Source organism: Panthera uncia, assembly GCF_023721935.1.
Source record: "Panthera uncia isolate 11264 chromosome D3 unlocalized genomic scaffold, Puncia_PCG_1.0 HiC_scaffold_8, whole genome shotgun sequence".
Classification (NCBI taxonomy): domain Eukaryota; kingdom Metazoa; phylum Chordata; class Mammalia; order Carnivora; family Felidae; genus Panthera; species Panthera uncia.
The window spans coordinates 36,392,220-36,418,886 of record NW_026057586.1 but is presented as its reverse complement, the minus strand read 5'-3'; the positions used below and the strand labels follow the sequence as shown (position 1 = coordinate 36,418,886).

The following is a 26,667-nucleotide window of genomic DNA, read 5'->3' as shown; positions in this document are numbered from 1 at the left end:
AGGGGCTGTGCAAGGGGCTGGCACAGGGCAGCTGTACAGCGAATGCAGTTGAAGCTAATTCTAAAGAATTTCGGAATGACTTCCGAGGCAAGAGCAAGAGACTGCACCACATTTTTTTTTTTTTTTAATTTTTGTCAGTTAAAAGAACATTTTAACCAGTAAGAGACGTTCCAAATCAGGAGATTAGTCGCTTCACAGAAGCAGAAGACCCACCCTTGGTCCCTGGTCTGGGAATGGTTACAGATCCTGAGACCTTATTCTGCTGTTACCTTGCTGGGTCCTCCCTCCTGTCTCAGGGGGCGGGGGGACTGTGTGATGAAGAGCTAACGCTCAGAGAAGTTAAGTGCCTTCTCCAGGGCCAGGGACCTCGTAACTGGGAGGGTTGGAGTTCCAACCTAGGCCATAATAATGCCTAACCCCGAGCCCCTGTCTCTGCTGCTGGGCTTTACAATGATGCACGTTGTGTGTCCCGGCAAGTATTTGGGGTGTTGGGCAGGTGGGGGACACTCACTGTGGGCTGACACACACACAGATGCCACTCCCCATCGTGTGGGGCCTGACACAAACACATAGGACTAGAAGAACGTCTGCCTTACGAGCCAGGCACCCGCCCTCCGTCATGCTCCTGGGCACTCCTCCAGAGGCTGAGCTTCTAGAGCTGGGTGGTGCTGCTTGCACCCTCCATATGGAGGCGGGGTGGTGGTGAGCCAGGGGTGTGGCTTAAATATTAGGCAGTCCTTCCTTTCTCTCCTTTGTCACAGTAACGGGACCTTGCAGGTTCTCAGCCTGAGCCCAATATGGGGCGGGCGCGGAGGGAATGGACAGGCTTCACGGGACAGGAGGGTGGCACCGATGGTAATACAGGGAAGTGAACAGACAGCATCCAGGACAAAGAGGAGATAATAAAGACAAGCACTGAGAAATGAGCACTTTCCCCAGAAAGATATTAATAGATGGCCGAACAGCAAGATACAGGTCTGATAGCTCCAGGGGCGCCTCGGAAAGCGGACTGACAATACCTGCTCCGTAATAAGGCAAACCCCTGATTGTTCCTACCTCATTGCTCCTTTGAAAAAATGTGTAGTGAAGTACACATAACATAAAATGCATCACTGTAGCCAATTTAGTGTGCATTTCCGTGGCATTAAGCACGTTTACATTGTTATGCAGCCATCTACCACTGACCATCCCTGGGACTTTTACATCGCCCCAAACTGAAACCCACTACACAGTAACTCCCCATTTCCCCTCCCTCCCAGACCCAAGTAATCTCCATTCTTTCTGTCTCTATGAATTTGCCTCTTCTAGGCACTTAGATAAGAGGCATAATACAATATTTGTCCTATTGTGTCTGGCTTCTTTTACATAATGTTTTCAAGGTCCACCCATGCTGTAACATGTATCCTTAATTGATCTGGATCCTATTGAAATGATTTACACATTGAGGGTGCCTGGGTGGTTCAGTTGGTGGAGCATCTGACTTTTGATTTTGGCCCAGGTCATGATCTCAGGGTCGTGGGTTTGAAACACGTGCTGGGCTCTGCGCTCAGGGTGTGGAGCCTGCTTGAGATTCTCTCTCTCTCCCTCTACCCCTCTCCCGTTTGAGCTCTCTCTCTCTCTCTCTCTCTCTCTCTCTCTCTCTCTCTCTCAAAAAATGATTTAAATGTTAAAGGTACAGCAAAAAAAGAGATACTTTTAAAGATAAGGTGGTGCTTTTTTGCCATTTGTAACCCAAGGGTCTAAATTCTCCGAATGCTTAAGTGGCATTATTAAAGAAAGAAAACAAAGAGGATGACAGGAATTCCTATGGAAGATTCCACAGAAACAACAGTAAGGTGTTGTTCAGTCCCCCAGACCTACACATTAACCATATGGACAGTACCACACCATATTTACCCATACTTACAATTGTTAATCTGAGGTCCAGCTTTGCCGGTTAGAATGATCTTGTGTTCTTAAAAATGACTGAGTGAATTACGTGGAAAGTTCATGATTCTGTCTGACATTTCACAATCGCTTTTGAGGTGGAATGGAGAATATAAAGCAGCACACCTTTACCTTGGCTCAGTACACCTACACTGCCCTGTGTGCTCTCCGGTACCCCAATGGAGCCCCTGTGGTGCGGATTTACAGCGACTCTGAATTCAGCAGCCCAGAGGTGCAGGGTCCTGTCATCAATTTTAATGTTCTCGACCACAGTGGGAACATTATTGGTTATTCCCAGGTGGGTTTTCCCCTTCCCTTCCCTTCCCTTCCCTTCCCTTCCCTTCCCTTCTTCCCTTCCCTTCTTCCCTTCCCTTCCCTTCCCTTCCCTTCCCTTCCCTTCCCTTCCCTTCCCTTCATAATTTATTGACAAGTTAGGTAACCTACAGTGTATATAGTGTAATCTTGGCTTTGGGAGTAGATTCCTGTGATTCATCACTTACATACAACACCCAGTGCTCATCCCAACAAGTGCCCTCCTCAATGTCCATCTCCCATTTTCCCTGACCCCTCAACCCCCCATGCCCATCAACCCTCAGTTCTCTGTATTTAAGAGTTTCTTATGGTTTGCCTCCTTCTCTGTCACTTATTTTTCCTTCCCTTCTCCTATGGTCTTCTGTTAAGTTTCTCAAATTCCACCTATGAGTGAAAACATATGATATCTGTCTTTTTCTGATTGATTTATTTCACTTAGCATAATACCCTCCAGTTCCATCCATGTTGTTGCAAATGGCAAGATTTTATTCCTTTTCATTGCTGAGTAGTGTTCCATTGTATGTATATCCAGGTGGGTTTTCTTGTCACCTTGAGCACCTGTTCACAACAGAATTTCCCTCCCCTGGAACTCTGCAGCCTTTCGGAGCCCTGACATTTGCAGTCCAGGTCTGTGAGTCCTTGTAGTAGCTGTGAGAAAGGCAGCCCATGCATGATTGGAGAGGCCCAGCCCTTCCTTAGAGGCTCTATACTCTCATAGGCACTCCGTTCTAACAGGTGTGGCTATTTAGTTTACCAGCTCTCCTTTTTTCAGCCAGAAATGGTCATTTTCAGGTGTGGAGAGAGAAGGTCTGAGTCCTAGATAGCACTGGAAGGTGACAGCTGACAGCTTGCCAGCAAGGGAAGACACGCTAAAACAATGGAGACAGAAAAGCAGTGTAGACAGAATGCCACGTCCGAGGTCATTTCATGTATATTCAGCATGGTAGTCCCAGGGATACATCAGATGGTAGGTATCATGGGATTACACAACATGGGCCTGCTACCACCAGGTCTTTGAATGTGGCCTGGAATTCAGAACTCTTTCTTTATGGTAAGCAGAAGTGCTGTCCTTAGTATCACAAAAGCCCTTGTTTCTGCCATGGTTCGTGCATATTATGAGTTGGAAAGATTTAGTAGTTCGGTTATAACATAGTTTGTGCAGAATACCCTTTGTATCTATTTTTCCCATGAACACAGTGCAAATAGTGGTTTGTGTTTTGGGAACTGCTTGGGTCCTTGCCATAACTGAGTAAGCCGGTCACCACTCAGTCCATCAAAATGTCCAGAGGCATACCAGGCACTCTGCCATGGTGACCAGATGTGTTGTCCCAGACTGGCGGGGATGGGGAGCACAAGGCCCTTCCCAGAGCCTGGGTTCCTAGAGCAGCTCTGTGAGGAGCAGGTTCGATGGTCAGATAAGTTTGGAAGAAGGTGTTCATCTTCCCCTGAAAGCCATACTCCCTATCACCTTTGTTAAATGCAGAATTTCTCAAGGAATCATTCCTCCACCCCTTCTCAATAGCCATAAACTATCTGAGGAACACAGTTGAGAAATATTCTTCTGGGGACGTGTTAATTCTTACTCGTATCTGGGAGTGGACCCTCTACAACCACAGGTTGTCTCTTGGGTGGGTTTACCGTGCAGACACCCCTTAGTTTACGCTGGCAGCATGACGCCGCTAAGAAACAGGCAATTTTGAATGCTTTTGGTGGTGGTGGTCGGGGGGCGGGTGGCAAATGGAAAATGCATCAAGAGTAAAAGTTTTGCCTTCTTAAATGTGTTATTCTGGGTGATGGGTAAAGTAAGTTTCATTCTTGGACCCAAATAAGTTGTACTTCCCTCGAGTGTGGAGGAGGGCAGGCGGGTGACCATGACATGTGCGGTGGCAGGCAGAGCAGGGAAAGAATTCCTCGTTGTCCCAGAGACTTCTCGAAGAGAAGGAAGAGCCTAGGCGCGGAGAGCTTCCTGTCTGGGTGCCCCACTGACTTTACCAGGATTCTGGTTCCCCGAGGCCACACACGGGATGTGTTTCTCCCTCTGTGCGTTTGTAGAGGAGGCTCGTATCATGAATGGATTCCGTGGCTGAGGTGTGACCAACTGTGCCGGCTCAAGAAAGCCCAGCATGGTTTTCCTGGGCCACTTAACCATGTGGAAATTCCACAGGGACTTTGGTGGCCTTTAGAAAGATCAAATGCATCATAGTGGGGTTTGGCTCTCTTTTCACGGGATGTGTAAAATAATTGAGCTTTCTTTCTTTTTTTTTTAAAAATTTTTAATGTTTATTTTTGAGAGACAGAGACAGACAGACAGTCAGACAGAGCACAAGCAGGGGAGGGGCAGAGAGAGAGGGAGACACAAAATCTGAAGCAGGCTCCAGGCTCTGAGCTGTTAGCACAGAGCCCGATGCAGGGCTCGAACTCACAAGCTGTGAGATCATGACCTGAGCTGAAGTCAGACGCTTAACTGACTGAGCCACCCAGGTGCCCCAAGGGTCTCGTTTTTGATAGCCAGGGCTCCTAATTTCATTCTCCCCACTGTGGAAGTAACTCTACACAGTGGTTAAGAATGTGGGTCCAGATTCTGACTGCCTTTTGCTTGGCTCTCTCAGCTTGGGCAAGTTAATGTAAGCTCTCCAAGTCTCCATGAAATGGGGATAACTAAGTACCCTGCTGATAGTGTTGCTGATGAGGATTAAATGAGATATAGTATATACTGCCTGAGCAAGGGGCACTGGTATGAAGCAAGTGCTCAATAAACAGTGAGGATAGAGGCTCCTGGGCGGGGAGGCTCCAGTGTGCACTGTGGTCAGGCTGGTTCCTTGCCTTCCAGGATGTAGTGCTCATCCTGCCGCAGAAACCAACTCTTTCACCTGGCTGGGCACAGGCTGGGATCCCATAGGGCTCAAGGTGAGAGGGTACTGCCTCATGATGGGGAATTAGGAGGAAGCATAGGTGTGGCCCAGAGAGCCTCTTGCACCCACATCCTCTTCTTGATGGGGGCCTTCTCTCTTCTTGAATCTCAATGGGTTTGTGACTCTCTCATAACCAGCAAAGTGCCACAGAAGGTGACGCTGTGTGGTGGAAAAAACAATGCCACATCAGCATTATTCCTTGGGACATCCACTTTTGGGCCCCAAGTTACCATGTAAGAAGTTCTACCCTGAGGCTGCCATGTTGTGAGGAAGCCATGCCATGTGGAGAGGCCAAGCACAGACATGATGGTGGCAGTCCTGCTTTGAGCCTTCCTGGCTGGGGGACCAGACACACACATGCATAAGTAAGTCTCCAGATGATCCCAACTCCCAGACACAATGTCACTCCCAGCCTCAGAGACTTCCCAGCTGGGACTCGAGAAATCATGGAACAGAGTCAAGTGTCTCCTCTGTGCTCTTTCTGAATTCTTGACCTACTGTAGCTGTGAGCACGATAAAATGGCTGCTACTTTATCCCCCCACGTTTGGTGGCTTGTGTCGCAGCAGTGGTAACTGGAACAGTGAATGTGGGGTGGGGGTGGGGTGGCCACTGGAGCCTTCTAATTCCGCTTGGCAGGAGTTGGGGTGGGGCAATGAGGGGACTTCCCTAGCAGCTGCCTGTTGAATGGAGACCACCTGACTCTGGAGATGGAGTGGGCCAGACCCAGTGGTGCTGCTAGGTCTCAGCTCAGAGAGCCAGGGGACCCCTGGATTTCATTAGCAGGCCTCCACGTCACTGAGCTACTTGCCCAGAGTAAAGGAGCAGAGTTGTTTTCCTGAGTCCCCCTCAGTTCAACCCAGACAATGGCTTCTTCTCTGACAGTCCAGGGGAGACAGCTAAAATGAAGACAGCCATGGTCTCAACAGGGTGAGAGTCACCATTGCTGTGCACAGCCTGGCTGGGAGCATGTGCTGGTCGTGTGGTGGCCTGTGGTCTGTGGAGAGCACCGTACGGCTCCTGGCTGCCTCTGGCCATCCTACACTGTGAATTCCCAGGGAGAAAAGTTTCAAAGGTTTGCCCAGCTGGGCACGACGTGTTTGTTTTCCCAAATGCAGTTAGGTGACTCCCCTGAGTTTAGCCTAAGTCACCCAGGCTGAGGACTCTCATCGGGCTCCTAGACCCTTGGGAGAATGGATCCCTTGACTCATAGCCAGAGGAACCTGGCAACTATCCCTCATGCTAGCCCTGCCTTTGAGCCTTGAGTGAAAGCAGATCACCTCCCAGAGTCTTCAGGAGACAGGAAAGAGTCTTGGAACTTCTAGATTGAACAGCAATTCTGTGATTCAACCCCGAGTAAGGGACACAATGGAGAGCAAATTGATAATGCACAGTGTCAACACAGTAATGTGTGTAGGCCAGGCTGTGCACCCCGACAAGGCTGCTCCGAGGGGTAGCTCAGCTGGGGACTGCTCTGTGATCAACCCTGTGCAGAGGATGCCAAGGAGCCACTCCACGTCTAGGCTGCAAATCTCACGGGAGCATGTGGTCCCTGTTTAAGAAAATTAAGTTATTATTTTAAAAAATTGAGATAAAATTGGGCACCTGCGTGGCTCAGTCGGTTGAATGTCTGACTCTTGATTTTGGCTCAGGTCACGATCCCAGGGTCGTGGGATCGAGCCTCACATCGGAGGCTTCCATGCTGGGCAGGGAGCCTGCTTGGGATTCTCTCTCTCTCCCTCTGCCCCTCCTCTGCTTGCATGCACACTGGCACTGTCTCTGTCAAATTGAAACAAAATTGAGATAAAATTGACGTATAATATTGTATTGCTTTTAGGTGCGCAACATAATTTTTTGATATATGTATACAATGTAAAATGATGACTACAGTACATCTAGTTAACATCCATCACCATACATAGTTACACATTTTTTTTTCTTGTGATGACAACTTTTAAGATTTACTCTCTTAGTGGGCGCCTGGGTGGCGCAGTCGGTTAAGCGTCCGACTTCAGCCAGGTCACGATCTCGTGGTCTGTGAGTTCGAGCCCCGCGTCAGGCTCTGGGCTGATGGCCCGGAGCCTGGAGCCTGTTTCCGATTCTGTGTCTCCCTCTCTCTCTGCCCCTCCCCCGTTCATGGTCTGTCTCTCTCTGTCCCAAAAATAAATAAAAAACGTTGAAAAAAAAAAAAAAGATTTGCTCTCTTAGCAACTTCCAAACACACATATAACAGTATCGTCAATTATAGTCACTATGCTGTACATTACATCCCTAGGACTTATTTATCTTGTAACTAGAAGTTTAGAAGTTTGTATCTTTTGACCACCTTTACTCATTTTGCCCACCCACACCTCTGACAGCCACCAGTCTGTTCTCCATATCGATGAGTTTGATTTTTTTTTTTTTGTTCCACCTATAAGTGATATCATACAGTATTTGTCTTTGCCTTTTTTTAAAGTTGTATCTGATTTTTAAAAAATTTAAATCCAAGTTAGTTAACATATATTATAATAATGGTTTCAGAAGTACAATTTAGTGATTCATCACTTACCTATAATGCCTGGTGCTCATCTCAGGTGCCCTCCTTAATGCCCATCACCCATTTAGCCCATCCCCCACTCATGTCCCTGTCTATGTCTGACTTATTTCTCTTAGCATCATGTCCTCAAGGTCCACCCATGTTGTCACAAATGATAAATTTCCTTGTTTTCTTTTTTTATGACTGAAAAATATTCCATTGTAACTGTATACCAATTTTCTTTATTCATTCATCCTTTGATAGATACTTAAGTTGTTTTCATGTCTTAGATGTTGTAAGTAATGCTGCGAGGAACATGGGGTGCACATATATTTTCATTTTCTTCAGATAACTACTCACAAGGGATTGCTAGATCACAGGGTAGTTCTACTTTCAATTTTTTGAGGAGCCTTTATACTGTTTTCCACAGAGGCTGTGGCAATTTACATTCTCACCAACAGAGCATGAGGGTCCCCTTTCTCTACATTGTTTCTAACACTTGTTATTTCTGTTTTCTTTGTAATAGGTGTGCAGTGATATCTCATTGTTCCTTTGACTTGCATTTGCTGGATGACTAGTGATATTAAACATCTTTTCATGTACCTCTTGGCCATTCGTATGTCCTCTTTGGAAAAATGTTTATTCGAATCTTCTGTTCATTCTTAATGGTACTATTTGTTGAAACATAAGCTCCTAACTTGGGAGTTTGGCCTGAATTTTGTATTTTCAGTTTTCTCAAGCATACATTATAATCCATCTGGATAAACTGTAATTATCAGTGACATTTTAATAAACCCATGACAGATCATGGCACTTGGGAGCAAAATTCCAAGCTTATATTTTAATTTTATTGTTAGGAAAGAGGTCCAGATACTGATGCAGGTGATCAGAATAAAACGACATCCTTAACACTGGTTTCATGTCATATTGACCCCACAGGTGGATAAGATGGCCAGTCTTTACAACATCCATGTGCGAACTGGCTGCTTCTGTAACACTGGGGCCTGCCAGAGGCACCTGGGGATAAGCGACGAGATGGTCAGGAAGCATCTTGAGGTTGGTAATGGTGGTCAGCAAGACCCAGTGGTGGCATCTTCAGCCACCCTGGAGGCTGGTCTCATGGCTGGGGTGAGGGCTGGTTCTGTGGGCTGGGCTCATTTCTCCGAGCCCACCCTGTGGATCTGCGAAGGAAAAGGGGTCAACAAAAAAAGAAAACACAGTACCGCTGTAGCATTCATATTTTGCTTTGAGGGTAAAAATTTTTTTTTTCTTTTTTTCTTCTTTTTTTTTTTTAATTTTTTTTTAAATGTTTTTTATTTTATTTTTGCGACAGAGAGAGACAGAGCATGAGCAGGGGAGGGACAGAGAGAGAGGGAGACACAGAATCGGAAGCAGGCTCCAGGCTCTGAGCTGTCAGCACAGAGCCCGATGTGGGGCTTGAACCCACAGACTGTGAGATCATGACCTGAGCCGAAGTCGGATGCTTAACCGACTGAGCCACCCAGGCGCCCCAAGGGTAAAAATTTAAAGGCAGAATATGGGTGTTAACGGGGCAAACATACGCAAGAATGTGCTTCTATGTGCAGAGGGCCCTTACCTAGTTCAGTCCTACCAGAACATCTTCACACTAGAGTTAGCTCATCGCTGGGCGAGGGGACAAACTCTTCCAGGGGCCAGTCTGCATCTCCCAGAATCCTCTCATCCCTGCCTCTCCTCCTGGCTGAGGTTTTTCACTTCAGGGTACAGCTAATATTTTGAACCATTTCATAAGAATAGTTCAAGTGGCAAAGATAAGAACTGTTCAAGTGGCAAAGAACTCTTATTTAGTTTGGAGTAGTTTCTAACTTGAGTTTCTTTTGTTGTCATTAAATATTGTATATACTAGATCCCAACCAACCACAAACTGGATTTTATTTCAAAAGAGAGAGGAAGTCCCAGAATACAAACAAATGCAGTTCCAGATATAATATTTGATCCTGCGGAGTACTGTGGCCCCAGCTCTTGTGTGGCTGGCCTGGATTCAGTACTGAGGGAAGTGGGTGGCTAGAGCAATGACTGACCCTGGGCAGCCCAGCTTGGAGAGACTTGGGGATTTCTTGCCTTTCTCTCTCCACCTCCCAGTAGGAGCACCCAGCCTACCTTTGGCTTTGGATAGGCCTTGTCTGGTCACTCCCAGAGGGAGCATGTCTGTCTGGCCTTGTTGTCAAGGGCAGCTATCAGGGACACGGCCCTCCCTTTGGTTCTGAGGGAGGCTCCAGGGAGCATCCAGAAGGTGTTTCTCCTGCCACAGCCCTGGGTAGACCAAGAAGCTGACCCATAGTGCTTCTGAAACTTTGGTCCATCTTTTGAGGGATCTGTGGGTTGGCATTGTGTGTGGCTCTGCGTAAATGCCTTCCCTGACTATTTCTTTTAAACTTTTTAATGATCCCTTGAGATTGGTATTGACCCCAATTTATACTTGAGCAAAGTGAGACTCTAGAAAGGGAGTCCTTGTGCTCAGGAAACCCTGCCTCAGGCACACAGCACGTATTAGTGTTGGCCATTTTGTTTTCCTGGGTTAATTTTCTTCTACAAAACCATTTCTGATTTATCCCTGAGGAATGAGTCACTCTGAATGACTTATTTCCCTTTTATTCTAGGCTGGTCACGTCTGTGGAGACAATGTGGACCTCATAGATGGGCATCCTACAGGATCTGTGAGGATTTCTTTTGGATATATGTCTACACTTGAGGATGCTCAGGCCTTTCTCAGGTTCATCATAGCAATGCAACTGCACCAGTGTGATGGCCAGCCTCTTCCTCAGACCACCCCTGGGGAGGTGGGAGCCCCATCAGAGAGCGAGGCTCGGGACGCCGTGCCTGCCACCGTGGACAGATGTAGTTCCTCACCTCGGGAAGATGCTCCCACAGACTCTGGGGTTTCCAACGACTTGTCTAGCATTGTGGCTGCAGTGGGTTTGCGCCCACCTCTGCCGATGGCCACCAGAACCCAGCAGACCCCTTCAGAGAAAGCAGCAGGAGTCCTGGATGGGGGCCTTGGGCCACATGTCATCACCAACCTTTACCTCTACCCGATTAAATCCTGTGCTGCATTTGAGGTAAGGGTTTTAATGGCAGCACGGAGACTGCTTTTTTGTTTGTTTGTTTGTTTGTTTGTTTACTTTATGACATTGTTTTGATAAAATGAAGAAAAAAGTACAGAAAGCAAAGCATGCAGAAAATCAAAATAATATTCAGAGTATTGTGACATGAAGAGTTGTTCTCCTGCCTCTCTTGGTTTGGGCTGACTTTTGAACATGGCTCTGCTTAGGACTCCTGAGAGGCCCTGTTTCTGAATGGTGGATACCTAGTTACTCTGCATAATTATAGATGTAAGTTTCACCGAGTGTATGTGCTGGTTCCCTGCGGAAGTATTTTGCCTGCTTTGTTTGGTTCCATCTTTGAAACAATAATATGTGGGGCGCCTGAGTGGCTCAGTCGCTGGAGCGTCTGACTTCGGCTCAGGTCATGATCTCACGGTTCATGGGTTTGAGCCCCGTGTCAGGCTCTGTGCTGATGGCTCAGAGCCTGGAGCCTGCCTCGGATTCTGTGTGTGTGTGTGTGTGTGTGTGTGTGTGTGTGTGTCCCTCCTCTGCTCATGTTCTGTCTCTCTCTGAAAACAAATAAAATATTTTTTAAAAAGTTAAAAAAATAAAACAACAATTTGCAGTGCGTGGTAATGTCATCTCCATTTTATAGATATGGAGCCTGAGGGCTATTGAGGTTAGGTACTTTGCCTAGTAATCAATGATAGAGTAAAGATTTTAGCCCAGGTCTGCTGATTCCTTGGGTCAATGCTTTTTTGTGACTTGTTCTGCTCAACCCTCCCTGTGGATATGAACTACATTATGTCTTGAGACTGACCAGTCAGTCCTGATACCCCTCTATGGCCAAACCGAGGCTATCTTCCTATAATCTGAGTGTGTCCCAAGTCCCAGGCAAAGGTCTCAGACTCCTGAGGCTCTGGGATAACAGGCTTGCTGGTTCCTAGTCAGAGATATCATGGTCATGGCTGTTTGTGGCCTGCCTTTCAGGGTGGCCCCATGGGAGCCTGTCCTCTAAGGAGACCATAAACAGGCAAGTTCACCTTCACTCTCTAATGGAGGAGGATGTGGAGTCCATGTTTCCCCTGTGTGTCAGCACTCTTATTTTCACGGACAGGTCATGTTCCATAGGATGGCCACATAGCGGAGATACTCTGGGCGGGAATTAGTGTCCCATTTTACAGATGGGGACACTGATACTCAACAAGGTTTGCTAAAGGTCTTCTATCCATCTGCTCATTCAACAACTGCATACCAAGCACCTGCTACCTGCCAGGCCTTGGGCCAGCACCATTTTGATGAGCAAATGGAAATTGTTCTTCCCTCAGAGAGTGCAACATCTCAGAAGGGAAACAGACACAGGACCAAACACCACCTATGAATAGAATCACACTGGTGATAAGGGCCAACAAGGCAAGAAGTGGGGTGTACGAGAGAGTTCTGGTGGATGGATATCTTAGTCCATTCAGGCTGCTCTAGCAAAGTATCATCAACTGTGTGGCTTGTGAACAACAAATATTTATTTCTCATGGTTCTGGAGGCTGAAAATCTAAGATCTAGGTGCTGGCAGTTTTGATGTCCAATGGGGGCTCACCTCTCATTCATAGAGTTTTCTTTTCTTTTTCTTTTTTTTTTTTTTAATGTTTATTTATCTTTGAGAGATAGAGAGACAGAGTACAAGTCGGGGAGAGGCAGAGAGAGAGAGAGGGACACAGTATCTGAAGGAGGCTCCAGGCTTTCAGCTGTCAGCACAGAGGCCGATGCAAGGCTCGAACTCACAAACCGTGAGATCATGACCTGCACTGAATTCAGACACTTAACCAACTGAGCCATCCAGGCGCCCCTCATAGAGTTTTCTCACTGTGTCTTCATGTGGCAGAGCTCTCTGGGGCCTCTTTTATAAGACCTTTAATCACATGACAGCTCCACCCTCATGACCTCGTCACCTCCCAAGTCCTCCTAACCACCCATGTGATGGTATTATCTGAGGTTTCCTTATGATTTCTGTATTTTGGGCAGAAATTCTGTAAGAGTTATACTATGCTTTCTCAGTGCATCCCAGAAGGAGACATAACTGTTGATTTGTTCCAATGCTGGTGACTTAACTTTTATCACTTGCTTAACATGGGGTCTGCCAGGTTTCTCTACTATTAAGTTCATTAATAAATAATTAACCAATGTTTGTGGAGGGATAGTTTGAGAACATGTAAATACTCTGTTCCTTGTCAAACTTTTATTCACTAGATTTAGCGTCTATTGGTGGGCAACCTACATCAGTGCCTAAATCAGTCATTGGTATGATGACTGCAAAATGGTAATTTAAGAAATTCTATCATTCCTTCTAGATTTATCAGTAGGTATTCTATTATAGGATAGACCTTTCTTTCTTCCATATTTATTTCATCATTAATTCTTCTGTCTCTCTTTCTTTTTGTATCTGCATGAACTCATGTATTCTTATTTTGCTCAAAAAGTTACAACCCATCATTATCAGTACTTATTTTTTAATTTATTTTTAAAAATGTTTATTTATTTATTTTGAGAGAGAGAGAGCATGCACACATGAGCAGAGGAGAGGCAGAGAGAGAGAATCCCAATCAGGCACCACATTCAGCACAGAGCCAGACACAGGACTCAATCATGTCCCGTGAGATCATGACCTGAGCTGAAATCAAGTGTTGGATGCCTGAGCCACCCAGGTGCTCATCAATATTTATTGTGATGCTTAAATTGCCACAGACTTGGCCACTATGAGCTCCTTCAAGTCAGCTCCTGTGTCCTTTTGATATGTCCCCATCATTCTTCGAGCATTCCTTTACTTTCTGGTGCAACAATAGCTTCTAGACTCACTCTGTATTTCCCCTGCCTGAGAAATGGAGTTGACAATTTCATCAAGGCACTTCACTTCTTACATTAGACAATAAATGATACTGAGAAAGATATATTTGCTTGCTAAGTCTGATTCTTGCTTCTGGGATGTTATTACTCCCAAGCCCTCTCAGTGTACAGAGCTTAGAAATATTTGCTGCTGTGACAAATTATTGTAAACTTTTAACAGGACTTATCTGATGAGATTGGGCCCACCTGGATAATCCAGGAAGCTCTCCTCATCTCAGGGTCCTCAGCTTTAATCATGCCTTCAAGTCCCTTTTGCCTAATTCCAGGGATTAGGATGTGAACATGTTTGGGGGTACCATTATTCTGTCTACCACATATATGTATGTGTTAAGACTTTTGGAATACTCTGCATACTTGTGTGTACACACACATCTCTATCTATCTATCTATCTATCTATCTATCTATCTATCTATCCGTCTATCACCTATGTCAGCTAGCCATGCTCCTGATTTCCCACTAACACCTCCACTTTCACTCCAACACCACAGAGTTTATTCTATCTATCCCCCTTTCCATACTTGCAACCCCTGTGAGAAACCTGGCTTCCATATCTTCAACAGATGTTTATTTGCTCAACTCCACCTTATGTAACCAAACCCCACCTTACTGGGGTTCCCCTCTCCTTTAGCATGTGCACACTGGCTGAAAGCTTGGCTCAGATGAAGAGGAAGAAGAAAGGAAGAAGGGGGAAGCCAACACATTAAATTTTAAGGTGACAAATTAAAGGATAGAAAATTATAGACCTATTTGAACAAATAGTTGTGAAGAACTGTGAAGAGTCTGAAGTTTACCCTCCTTGTAAACTAACAAGATAGTCTACCACAGTGTCCTCAATGCTGGCAAAAGGCATGAGACTCCTGGTTCAGAGATAAAGGGCTTTATTACTCACAGAACAGCAGGTTGCATGAGCTTCGTGGTCGGATTCCTTCTCTGTGCCCCCCAAGTCCCAACAAGGGGTACAGAGGGGCCCAGGTGGATGCTGTGCACATGGCTGAGGAACCCCTTGCTCAGGGAACCTGACTTGTTTTCATAATGGGATGCGAGTAAACCTGCCTGGCTGTTGCTCTGGAGGAAGACATTATAATACTAGACTATGAGCAAACCTGTTCTCCTCCCCAGAGGTTATACAAACATCTTCAAAAAGGTAGTCTGGAACAAAAGGGAAATGAGTATTTCTGCTTGTTACAGCAGACACACAGCAGAAACGAGAGACCATGGAGAATTGTCTCCAGTAATACATTGTCTTCTAAAAAACGATTTGTAATTCAAAACATGTTTTCCTATAGAAATAATGATTTAATGATGGTTTCTGGGCTCACCCATAAAGGCTTAAATAGACCATAATATTGCTGAGCTCGGGTGTTGTACTAACAGAAGCAGCTACAGTTTATGGACAGAGTATTTGATACACAAGAAAAATTGATGGGAGAGGTAAAGGGATTAACATCTATTGATTATCTGATATATTTTAGTTGCTTTACATTTTATATTTCATTTTAGTTTTTAGCCAATACTATGAGAAATGAGAATAATGTCCATCTTACCTATGACAAAGCCAAGACTCAGGAAGGTTTGGAAGTTGTTCAAAGTTAATAATGGTTGAGGTGGGATTTAAACCCAGGTCTCAGTCTCCAGAGTACTCCCACCCCCCATTACATGACATTTTCATTTCCTGTATTCTTCTTCCTTGAGTTCTGCACCCTCCCCCTGTGCCAGGCAGCTCTTTCCTTTACTTTCTGTGGTGCGTCGGTCTTTCCTGATGTCCTCTACTGGAAGACCCACTCCCCAAAATGCTCCTTCGTTAAAAATTGCTTCCCTTTCTTTGTTACCCGCAAATGAAGTCTTCAGGTTCTTTCGGGTAGCTGAATCTAGTGCTCAGAGGAAAACAAGTGCATGAAATTGATTCACAACTGGTTCAAGAATGATTGTCTCTTAACTATTTCACAAGCGTTTTTTTCCACCTTCGCCTGTGCTTCTCTTCAGTGGAGAGCTGGCTCCAGAAGAGCCCTCACTTACGGGGCTACTGTGCATGTGCTGTCACATGAGTGCTATTAGCAACTAAGCTGTGGACAAAGCTACTATGAAGACCTGGTCATACTTCAATTAAATGTCGTGATTTTTCCCCTAATGCCCTTTTTCTGTTCCAGGATCTCATCCAGGATGTCATAGTATATTTAGCGGTCATGTCTCCTTAGGCTTGTATGGGCTGTACCAGTTTCTCAGACTTTCCTTATTTTTGATGACCTTGACAGTTTTGAGGAGTACTGGTCAGGTATTTTTTTAGCATGTCCCTCAGTTTGGGTTTGTCTGATGTCTTTCTCATGATTAGACAGGGGTTATGGGCTTTTTTTGGGGGGAGGAAGACCACAGAGGTAAAGTATTATTCTTATCATATCATATATATCATATATCATATCATTTCATAACAAAGCATATCATTAGTACATACTATCAACATGACTTATCACTATTGATGTGAACCCTCTTCATCCAGGTTGAGATGATGTTTGCCAAGTTTGTTCACTGTAAAGTTTCTCCTCTACCCCCTTTCCATACTGAACTCTTTGGAAGCAAGTCAGTAAGTATAGCCCACATGTAAGGAGTGGGGAGTTAGGCTCCACCTTCTTGAGTGGGGAGCATCTACATCGATTCTTTGAGGTTCTTCTGTATAGGAGATTTAACTTTTCTTATTTACGTATTTGTGTATTTATTATTTATTCAAGCATTTATTTATTTTGGTATTGACTCATGAATATTTATTTTATATGTTAGGTTATAATCCAATATTACATCATTATTCTTATTTTTGCTCAAATTGTTTTGAGTAGTCTTGGCCAGAGGCATGCTTTCAGTTGACTCCTGCATCCCTTTGCCATACTCCCATCATTCTGTTTTTTGGATACTTCCTTACCTTTCTACCACCACCAGATTCTCCTGATCCAGTCCTAGAATCAACCATTTCTCCAAGGAATCCCAGTTCTTTTATATTGGAGAGTGGTATTAGATTGCAAGATCAATATAGGCAGTGGGTGTAATTTACATTTTAATTTTGTAGAAATATGAAGAATTCGGGAAAACTTATACACTTAAAGTGGATCAACTCAGTGACCACTCCAGTGTAGCCATAATTTGTGCAAGAAATATGTCTGTACAGGAATTCACCACTGTGGAAGGATATACAGAAAGCAGGAGTGATGGAGGCTTATGGGAAGGGGAGCTTGGGGACTGGGTGGGGTGGAGACGTACTTTCCATGCACACTTTTGTTCTCTCTGAATGTTGCTCCATGCACACACATTATCCATGTAAAAGACAGCTTGATGGGAATGCAAGCTGGTGCAGCCACTCTGGAAAACAGTATGGAGGTTCCTCAAAAAACTAAAAATAGAACTACCCTACGACCCACCAATTGCACTACCAGGCATTTATCCACGGGATACAGGTGTGCTGTTTCGAAGGGACACATGCACCCCCATGTTTATAGCAGCACTATCAACAATAACCAAAGTATGGAAAGAGCCCAAATGCCATTGATGGATGAATGGATAAAGAAAATGTGGTATACATATACAATGGAGGATTACTCGGCAATCAAAAGGAATGAATCTTGCCATTGGCAACTATGTGGATGGAACAAGAGGGTATTATGCTAGGCGAAATTAGTCAGAGAAAGACAAAAATCATATGACTTCACTCATATGAGGACTTTAAGACACAGAACAGATGAACACAAGGGAAGGGAAGCAAAAATAATATAAAAACAGGGAGGGGGACAAAACAGAAGAGACTCATAAATATGGAGAACAAACTGAGGTTTACTGGAGGGGTTGTGGGAGGGGGGATGAGCTAAATGGATAAAGGGCACTAAGGAATCTACTCCTGAAATCTTTGTTTCACTGTATGCTAATTTGAATGTAAATTTTAAAAAATAAAAAATAAAACAAGTTAAAAAAAAAAAAAGACAGCTCGAAGAGGAGAAAGGTAAGAAGTGGATCTGGAGGGTGAATGGAAGGTATCTAGCTCTCTCACGGTCTCTTTTGCACTGTCTTCTTTGCTTTACTTTCTTTTTTTCCTTCATTTCCTCCTCCAAGAGTATGTCCTGAATTCATGAAGATTGTCTGTACTTGTGCAGCCACTGTGCAATAATGTGAAGACCATTTTTGAGGAGCCCTGCCCTAAAATACTTACCTTTTTCTTTAGGTGACCAAGTGGCCTATAGGAAGCCAAGGGCTGTTGTATGACCGGAGCTGGATGGTTGTGAATCACAATGGCGTTTGCCTGAGTCAGAAGCAGGAACCCCGGCTCTGCCTGATCCAGCCCTTCATTGACCTGCAGCAAAAGATCATGGTCATCAAAGCCAAAGGTGCGAAAACTGGGTTGTCTTTACGAATTAACTGTCAACAGTAGCTTTTCTTCTCCCATGAAAGAAAAATAATAGGTTTTCCTCTGCCAAATATTAAAATAATCCTGAAGGAAGTGAAATGATGTCTGAAAGACAACAAAATGTTTCTGCTCCTTGTGTTTAGAGAAATTTCTGGAGAGAGGTAAAGATCTAATGAATCACTCGAAAAATAAAGAAATATAAAATTTGATCTTTTTACTTATATTCTCTTTATTTCCATCACCTGTCATGATATGTACTCAAACTTCAATTCTTCCTTGTTGATTTTTTGTTATGAACTAATATATATAAAAGTATAGATCAGCTCTGTGCAATGGAACTTTATTTGATGATGGAAATGTTCAGTATCTATTTAGTCCAGATTGGTAGCCATTAGTTACCTGTGGCTATTGAGCACAGGAAATGTGGCTAGTGGGAAGTGTATGGTTCAGGAGTTTTTTGGTGTATTCACAATTGCCTCTTCTGAATGTTTCATATAAATGGGATTGTGTTGTATGTGACTGGCTTCTTTCACTTAGCATCATGTTTTTGAGGGTCATCTATATTGTCGAATAATATTCCATTGCATGGATATACCATTAAAAAAATCCATTTATTAGTTGAAGGATATTTAGATTGTTTCCACTTTTTGGCTATTCGAAATCATGCTGCTGTGAACATTTGTGTACAAGTTTTTGTGTGGACATGTTTTCAATTTTCCTGAGTCTGTACCGAAGGGTAGAATTGCTGGGTCATGTGGGAACTCTGTGTTCAGCATTTCCAAAGTGGCTGCATCACAATTTTATATGCCCACCAGCAATGTATGATGGTTTTAATTTCTCCACGTCCTCAACACTTATTATTTTCTGTTGCTTTTGTTTTTTAATAGCCATCAGAATGGTGTGTAGTGGTACGTATGTGGCTTTGATTTGCATTTCCTTAATGATTATCTTTTCATGTGTTTATGGGTCATTTGTATATCTTCTTCAGAAAAATATCTATTAAGATTCTTTGCTTGTTTGTTTTTGAATTATTGAGTTGTAAGAGTCCTCTATATATTCTGTGTAGAAGTCCCTTTTCAGATCTATGATTTTCAAATATTTTCTCCCATTCTGTAGGTTGTCTTTATACCTTCCGGATGGCTCTTTTACTTTTTTTTTAATTTTATTTTTTATTTTTTAGAATTTACATCCAAATTAGTTAGCATATAGTGAAACAATGATTTCAGGAGTCGATTCCTTACCCATTTAGCCCATCCCCCCTCCCACAACCCCTCCTGTAACCCTCTGTTCTCCATATTTATGAGTCTCTTCTGTTTTGTCCCCCTCCCTGTCTCCCTGTTTTTATATTATTTTTGTTTCCCTTTCCTTATGTTCTTCTGTTTTGCCTCTTGAAGTCCTCATGAATGAGTTCGTATGATGTTTGTCTTTCTCTGGCTAATTTCACTTAGCATAATACCCTCCAGTTCTATCCACATCGTTTCAAATGTCAAGATTTCATTCTTTTGGATTGCCGAGTAATACCCCATTGTGTATATATACCACATCTTCTTTATCCATTCATCCATGGATGGACATTTGGGCTCTTTCCATACCGTGGCTATTGTTGATAGTGCTGCTGTAAACATTGGGGTGCATGTGTCCCTTTGAAACAGCAGTCCTGTATCCCTTGGATAAATGCCTAGTAGTGCAATTGCTGGGTCATAGGGTAGTTCTATTTTTAGTTTTTTGAGGAACCTCCATACTGTTTTCCAGAGTGTCTGCACCAGCTTGCATTGCCACCAACAATGCAAAAGAGATCCTCTTTCTCTGCATCCTCACCAACATCTGTTGTTGCCTGGGTTGTTAATGTTAGCCATTCTGACAGGTGTGAGGTGGTATCTCAGTGTGGTTTTGATTTGTGTTTCCCTGATGATGAGCATTTTTTCATGTGTCGGTTGGCCATCTGGATGTCTTCTTTGGAGAAGTATCTATTCATGTCTTTTGCCCATTTCTTCACTGGATTATTTGTTTTTTGGGTGTTGAGTTTGGTAAGTTCTTTATAGATTTTGGATACTAACCCTTTATCTGATATGTCGTTTGCAAATGTCTTCTCCTATTCTGTGGGTTGCCTTTTAGTTTTGCTGATTGTTTCCTTTGCTCTGCAGAAGCTTTTTATTTTGATGAGGTCCCAGTAGTTCATTTTTGCTTTTGTTTCCCTTGCCTCTGGAGACGTGTTGGGTAAGAAGTTGCTGCAGCCAAGATCACAGAGGTTTTTGCCTGCTTTCTCCTCGAGGATTTTGATGGCTTCCTGTCTTACATTGAGGTCTTTCATCCATTTTGAGTTTATTTTTGTGTATGGTGTAAGAAAGTGGTCCAGGTTCATTCTTCTGCATGTCGCTGTCCGGTTTTCCCAGCACCACTTGCTGAAAAGACTGTCTTTATTCCACTGGATATTCTTTCCTGCTTTGTCAAAGATTAGTTGGCCATACGTTTGTGGGTCCATTTCTGGGTTCTCTATTCTGTTCCATTGATCTGAGTGTCTGTTCTTGTGCCAGTACCATACTGTCTTGATGATTACAGCTTTGTAGTATAGCTTGAAGTCTGGGATTGTGATGCCTCCTGCTTTGGTTTTCTTTTTCAAGATTGCTTTGGCTATTCGAAGTCTTTTCTGGTTCCATACAAATGTTAGGATTATTTGTTCTAGCTCTGTGAAGAATGCTGGTGTTATTTTGATAGGGATTGCATTGAATGTGTAGTTTGCTTTGGGTAGTATCAACATTTTTAGTATATGTGCTGCCGAAGCGAGCACTGGGTAGTATCAACATTTTAACAATATATGTTCTTCCTATCTAGGAGCATGGAATCTTTTTCCATTTTTTTGTGTCTTCTTTAATTTCTTTCATAAGCTTTCTATAGTGTTCAGTGTATAGATTTTTCACCTCTTTGGTTAGATTTATTCCTAGGTATTTTATGTTTTTTGGTGCAACTGTAAATGGGATTGATTCCTTGATTTCTTTCTGTCGCTTCATTGTTGGTGTATAGGAATGCAACCGATTTCTGTGCATTGATTTTATATCCTGCAACTTTGCTGAATTCATGAATCAATTCTAGCAGTTTTTTGGTGGAATCTTTTGGGTTTTCTATATAAACTATCATGTCATCTGCGAAGAGTGAAAGTTTGACCTCCTCCTGGCCGATTTGGATGCCTTTTAGCTCTTTTACTCTTAATCTGCCTATATCACTATATTTAAAGTGAGTTTCCTGTATCCAGCATACAATTGGCTCGTGCTTTTTTATCCACTTTGACAATCTCTGTATATTTATTGGTGTGTCCTGTTGGGATTTTTATTGCAAAATCACATATTTTGCAGTCATATATTTGTAATCATATTTTGATTGTAGTATCATATATTAATTTCAAAAGAACTTACATCATATAATATCCAGTCTTTTATTTACAGTGTTTCTCTCCATTTAAGACTTTTTTAATTACTCCAAAATTTAATAATATTTTCCAGAAACTTTTACACTTTTTTTGCTATGTAATAGTTTATTGGAATATTTTTAATACTATCTTTTTTTCTATTAAATATTTTAATGGCTATCAATGCATATAGAAACACTATTGATTTTTGTATGTTAACGTTTTACCCAGTACTTTTTCTGAATTCTTATTAGTTTTATTAGTTGGTCTGAAGATTTTCTTGCATATTCTGTGTAAATAGGTATATTGTCTTCTAATAATGGTAGTATCATATCTTTCTAATTTTTATTTATCTTCTTTCTTTTTCTTACCTTATTGCTTTGGCTAGGCCTTCTTATATAATGGTGGAGCAGTGATGGAAGATATCCTTCTTTATTACTGATTTGAATAGAATGGCTTCAAAGTTTCAAAAATAAGAATGATGCTTACTGTAGGTTTTTGGTAGATTTGCTTTACCAGGCTAAAGTAGTTCCTTTCTTATTTAGCCAAATGGTGACTAGTAGTCAATTCTTATTGAATGCTTTTTCTGCATCTGTTGGTCATCATATTTTTTTTCCTATAGTCTATCAGTGTGATGTCTTACACTAGTAGATTGTCCAGTAGTAAATTATCCTTGGACTCTTGGGGGGAAAAACACTACTTGACAATGATCTTTTGCTACATTGATGGATTTGGTTTGCTAATACTGTGTTTAGTATTTTTTTTCTGCCTATTTATTAGTGAGATTGATACATCATCTTCTCTTACTGTGCTTTTCTTATTTAAGTTTAGGTACCCAGGATATTAACTTACAAAAATAATTGAGTAGATTGCTTCTCTTCCTTTCTATTCTCTGAAGCATAAAAATATATATCATGACTAAGTAGGGTTTGTCCCAGAATGTAAAGAATGGGAGAAAGAAAGAAAACAAATACCCAATATCTTCCCCTCCAAATCAGCAGCACTTTGTGAGGTGGTGTTGTACCCCCTCTCACCATGTATCAGATACTCTGCTCACTTTCAGGGGTCTCCTGTATTGTGGGTGGAGTAAGGGCATCCTCTGGCAATGCATGACAGGACAAACTAAATAATAAATAGTAAAACAAGACATTTTAATGGTTTCATGTGTGTGATTTGTCACTCCCAAAGATTTTAGGCATCCAGAGGTCAGGCTTTTTTATTTCTCAGTATCTCTGATCTGAGCATAGGGCTTAGTACATAATGAACTCATTTGCCATGAACTTTGTTGGGGGCCCTTGAGTTCAATTCATGGATGGCTTCCAGACTTTGTGGTCTTAACCAGAGGCCTGCAATGACCTTTAGAAGGCAGCTGAAGGCCAAAGACCCTGTGTGATTTATTTAGAGCCTTGGGTAAGGATACAAAGAGGCTGAGCACAGGCCTGCCATTGGCTGTCCAGGGTGTGCAACTGTCCACATTGTCCCCACTGCTGTGGTTACTTCCTCATAACCAATGCTCCAAGCTTGCTGTACTGCTCTCCCCTGTGCGTGCATACCTCCACCATATCCTTCTCCCATCCATACTCTTTTGACATGACAGCATCTATAATTACTCAGCACAACACATTCCTTCTCTGAAATTTTTGAGCATTCTGGGTTAGTTCTTCTGGCTTTCCCCACACAGGGCCAGGAGTGTGGAACTGGCTGTGCATGTGTAAGGTGCAGACAAGCAGGGGACGTAGTTCCCTATGGAATTCTAGATACTCAAATCGTTGCATCTCTGTCTTTGTCGTGGTGAAAGCCCTGTTGTGATGGACGGGGCCTGAGCAGCAGGCATGATCTGAAGCTTGTGATGCACCAGTTTGCTGTGTTGTGTTGTGCTCTGTGTGATGAAGAAGGACCAAGAGGGGCAGGGATGCAGGCGAGCATGACATGAGCTTGCCTGAGGGACAGTGTGAGCGGTGTGACTGGCAGCCATGCTGAGAGGGCTAGAGGGCACAGGTGAGTCACACAGGAGGAGCTCCTTTTTCGAGTGTCCACAGAATAGGGGCCACCACACATTCTGCTCAGGTGCCTTGGCTTCCTGCCTTTCCCTATACTCTTAATGTCTCATGGAGGACAAGGAGTGCAGAGTGACAGAGGGCCTGGCAGTTTCAGCCTTTACCAAAGGTCTTTCACACCTTAATGGCATTGGGCTAGTTTCCTCTCATTTCATCCACGTATCTCACTCTGATTTTATTAAAGAATGGATACCACTTTAGATGACTAATGGGTACATGAGTGTTAACTATTATTCTTTAAACTGTTACATACATATGCTCTATACTCCTTCATACATATGATACATGTAACTAATTTTTTAAAAAGCTTCCCAACCCCACTAACATAGTAACAGTTTTATTTCTGTCTGTCTGTCTACCTGTCTATCTATCCATCATGATAACAATGATTGGCGCAGGAATCCAATTGGATGCTGACTCCCAGGAGCTGTTGAGAAATACCGCTCCATGCTGATATCTTTACAGAATGAATCTTCATGCCTGCCTATTTCTAAAGGATGTAAGGGAAAACAATGGCTTTAGTATGTGGAGTCACCCAGAGGTAGAGAAATCTTCTAAGGGATTTATAGTGTTATATAAATATACATATGTGGATGTGACTGTGGTGGATGTGACTGCGGTGGATGTGACTGCCTGAGTGCAGGGTCTTCCGTAAGAAGGCTGTTTGGTGTACAGGCTATTGTTGGTGATGACCGTGCTAAAGAGAATCTCTGTGTTACAAAGAGATTTCCAAGACCTGGCCAATTATTTGATGCAATCAATTTCCAGGGTCATGACAATTCTTGTATACTTTGTGATAATGGACTTACACTTATATTGTTGTTCTTTTTGCGTGATGGTAAATCTGTCTCTAACCTTTGTTCATTAGGGATGGAGCCTATAGAGGTGCCTCTTGAGGAAAATGGTGAACGGACTCAGATTTGCCAAAGCAAGGTCTGTGCGGACAGGTGAGACTCTGCCACAGGTAAAAATCTCAGGTCCATCTGCAGGGTAGTACAGAGGGGGAAGAGAGCAATGCCCTGTAGATCTGCCCTCAGGTGCACCGCCCCCTCCCATCCAGTCTGCTGCCTCTTTCCCCTCATGAACTCCATGCTGACCACACTGCCCCCTGCTGTTGTTCAAACCTACCAAGCATGTTCCCTAGCCATTTAGGGATACCTGCTGTTATTTACAAGGTGCATTCCTGGTTGTACATTTGAGAGGAATGCTGTTTTCTGGTTAATAAAGAGGTAGTTAGGTCTCTTCTCAGATCCATCAGTGCTCAGATGAATGAAAACAGACTTCAGTGCGATCTCTCAAAGCATCGAAGAGAATGTGAAACTAAATGAGGTTTCATTCTACTCTTCCCTTTCTACATACAGACAGGCAGCTATTTGATCCAGGAAAAATTAAGGACATGTCTATCTTGTAATCCCAATGTAGGTTATTAGCAATTTTGCATTGTGGATTCTGGTGATGGATAGATTTTAGAATAATTTTTAAAAATTTAAATTCTTGGGGCTCCTGGGTGGCTCAGTCGGTTGAGCGTCTGGCTCTTGATCTCAGCTCAGGTCTTGATCTCAGGGTCAAGCCCCGTGTTGGTCTCCATGCCCAACATGGAGCCTGCTTAAAAATTTAAAAAAATAAAAAAATTTTTTTGAATAAAAAAATTAAATTCTTGAAATTATACTTTAAAAGTCTCTGATATTAAAAGAGTTTTTAAAAGACTGGATCATTGAATGCACTTATACTGGTAACTGAGAGGCATAGTGCTCTTTCCACAGACCAGACCTATTATTCCATGTGGTCTGGCCATGAGGGAAAAGATTCGCTGGTGTGTGGTAAAAAACCCAGAACATATGTCTGGGTTCAAGGGCTTCCTAAAGCAAAATATTGCTCTGGAAGCTCTCAAATTCTAAGCTTTGTGGTATTCAGTGGCTATAATGGACATAAACAAGGTCTTTTAAGAGGAACTTCCAAAGCTTCTTATCTGATCTGAAGGCTTCGCATGAGCACCGGACCTTGGGTCTTCCTGTGCTTTGGGTATTCGCCTGCAGCTTCCTGAGTGCTCCCTTCTCTCTGGGGCCCAATATTGTATTTACATTACATTTAGTATTATATTGTATTGTATTGTATTATATCTTACAATTGAAAATATTTTTGCTATTTATATTATTACTTAAAGGAATACTATAGAACATTCACCACTCCTCCCCTTTTTTCCCCCAGGGTAAATACTTATAATTGTGGAGAAAAAATTTCAAGCTGGTTGTCAAGATTTTTTGGCCATCCATGTCAGTTGCTCAAACAAAGTTCAAACTTTCAAAGAAGTGCAAAGAAGCGGGTCAAAGGTATCACATTTCTGGTTGGTTCTTAGGGGACAGGAACTTGGGTTTACTCTTGCATACATCAAAATCAGCCCATGATTTATGAGTTCGAGCCCCACATCGGGCTCGCTGCTGTCAGCACAGAGCCTGCTTCAGATCCTCTGTCCCCCTCTCTCTGCCCCTCCCTTCCTTCTCTCTCTCTCTTCCTCTCTCTCAAAAATAAAAATAAACATTGAAGAAAAAATCAGTCCCTGAAGTGAATTCCCAGGGTGACTTGCTCTTGTGCAGAAAGCAGGGTGGTCCACAGGACCCACGTGTGGTCTCTAGGATGACCCCGAGGAGGTAGAGGTGGGGTTCCACCCAGCTGTTTCGCCTCTGACAAGTGCTCTCAGTCTGTCGTGTTTAGAAGCACAATTTCATTGGGTTATATAAAAACACTGGTAGCTTGGGGGTGCCTGGGTGGCTCAGTCGGTTAAGCATCCGACTTGGGCTCAGGTCATGATCTCACAGTCTGTGAGTTCGAGCCCTGCATCGGGCTCTGTGCTGACAGCTCAGAACCTGGAGCCTGCTTCGGATTCTGTGTCTCCCTCTCTCTCTGCTCCTCCTCTGCTCATGCTCTGTCTCTCCCTGAAAACAAACAAACAAACAAACAAACAAACATTGGTAGCTTGCTATGTCCTCAGTTTGTATGTGGGAACGAGAAAACTTGGTTGCTGGTCTTGGCTCTGTCACCACATGCCTGAGAACTTGGCCAATGCGGAGCCTCTTGGTGCCCAGACAGGTGTAGACTTCAATGCCTTCGACTTATAAAAATGCTGGTGGTTTTTCCTGCCATAGCTGTTGTGAGCTGAAGGGAGACAGCAGAGAAGAAA

General features: G+C 43.2%; 1 protein-coding gene across 1 annotated transcript in view; it reads left to right on the top strand.

Annotated features, from left to right (window-relative positions):
- Positions 1-26,667, top strand: part of MOCOS (molybdenum cofactor sulfurase) — a 55,998-nt gene that overhangs the window by 13,201 nt on the left and 16,130 nt on the right. The window contains exons 6-11 of the mRNA XM_049619512.1: positions 2,025-2,224; positions 8,606-8,722; positions 10,306-10,764; positions 17,847-18,009; positions 24,358-24,436; positions 25,698-25,819. Coding sequence (XP_049475469.1) covers positions 2,025-2,224; positions 8,606-8,722; positions 10,306-10,764; positions 17,847-18,009; positions 24,358-24,436; positions 25,698-25,819 — 1,140 coding nt within the window. The remainder of the gene's footprint in view (positions 1-2,024; positions 2,225-8,605; positions 8,723-10,305; positions 10,765-17,846; positions 18,010-24,357; positions 24,437-25,697; positions 25,820-26,667) is intronic.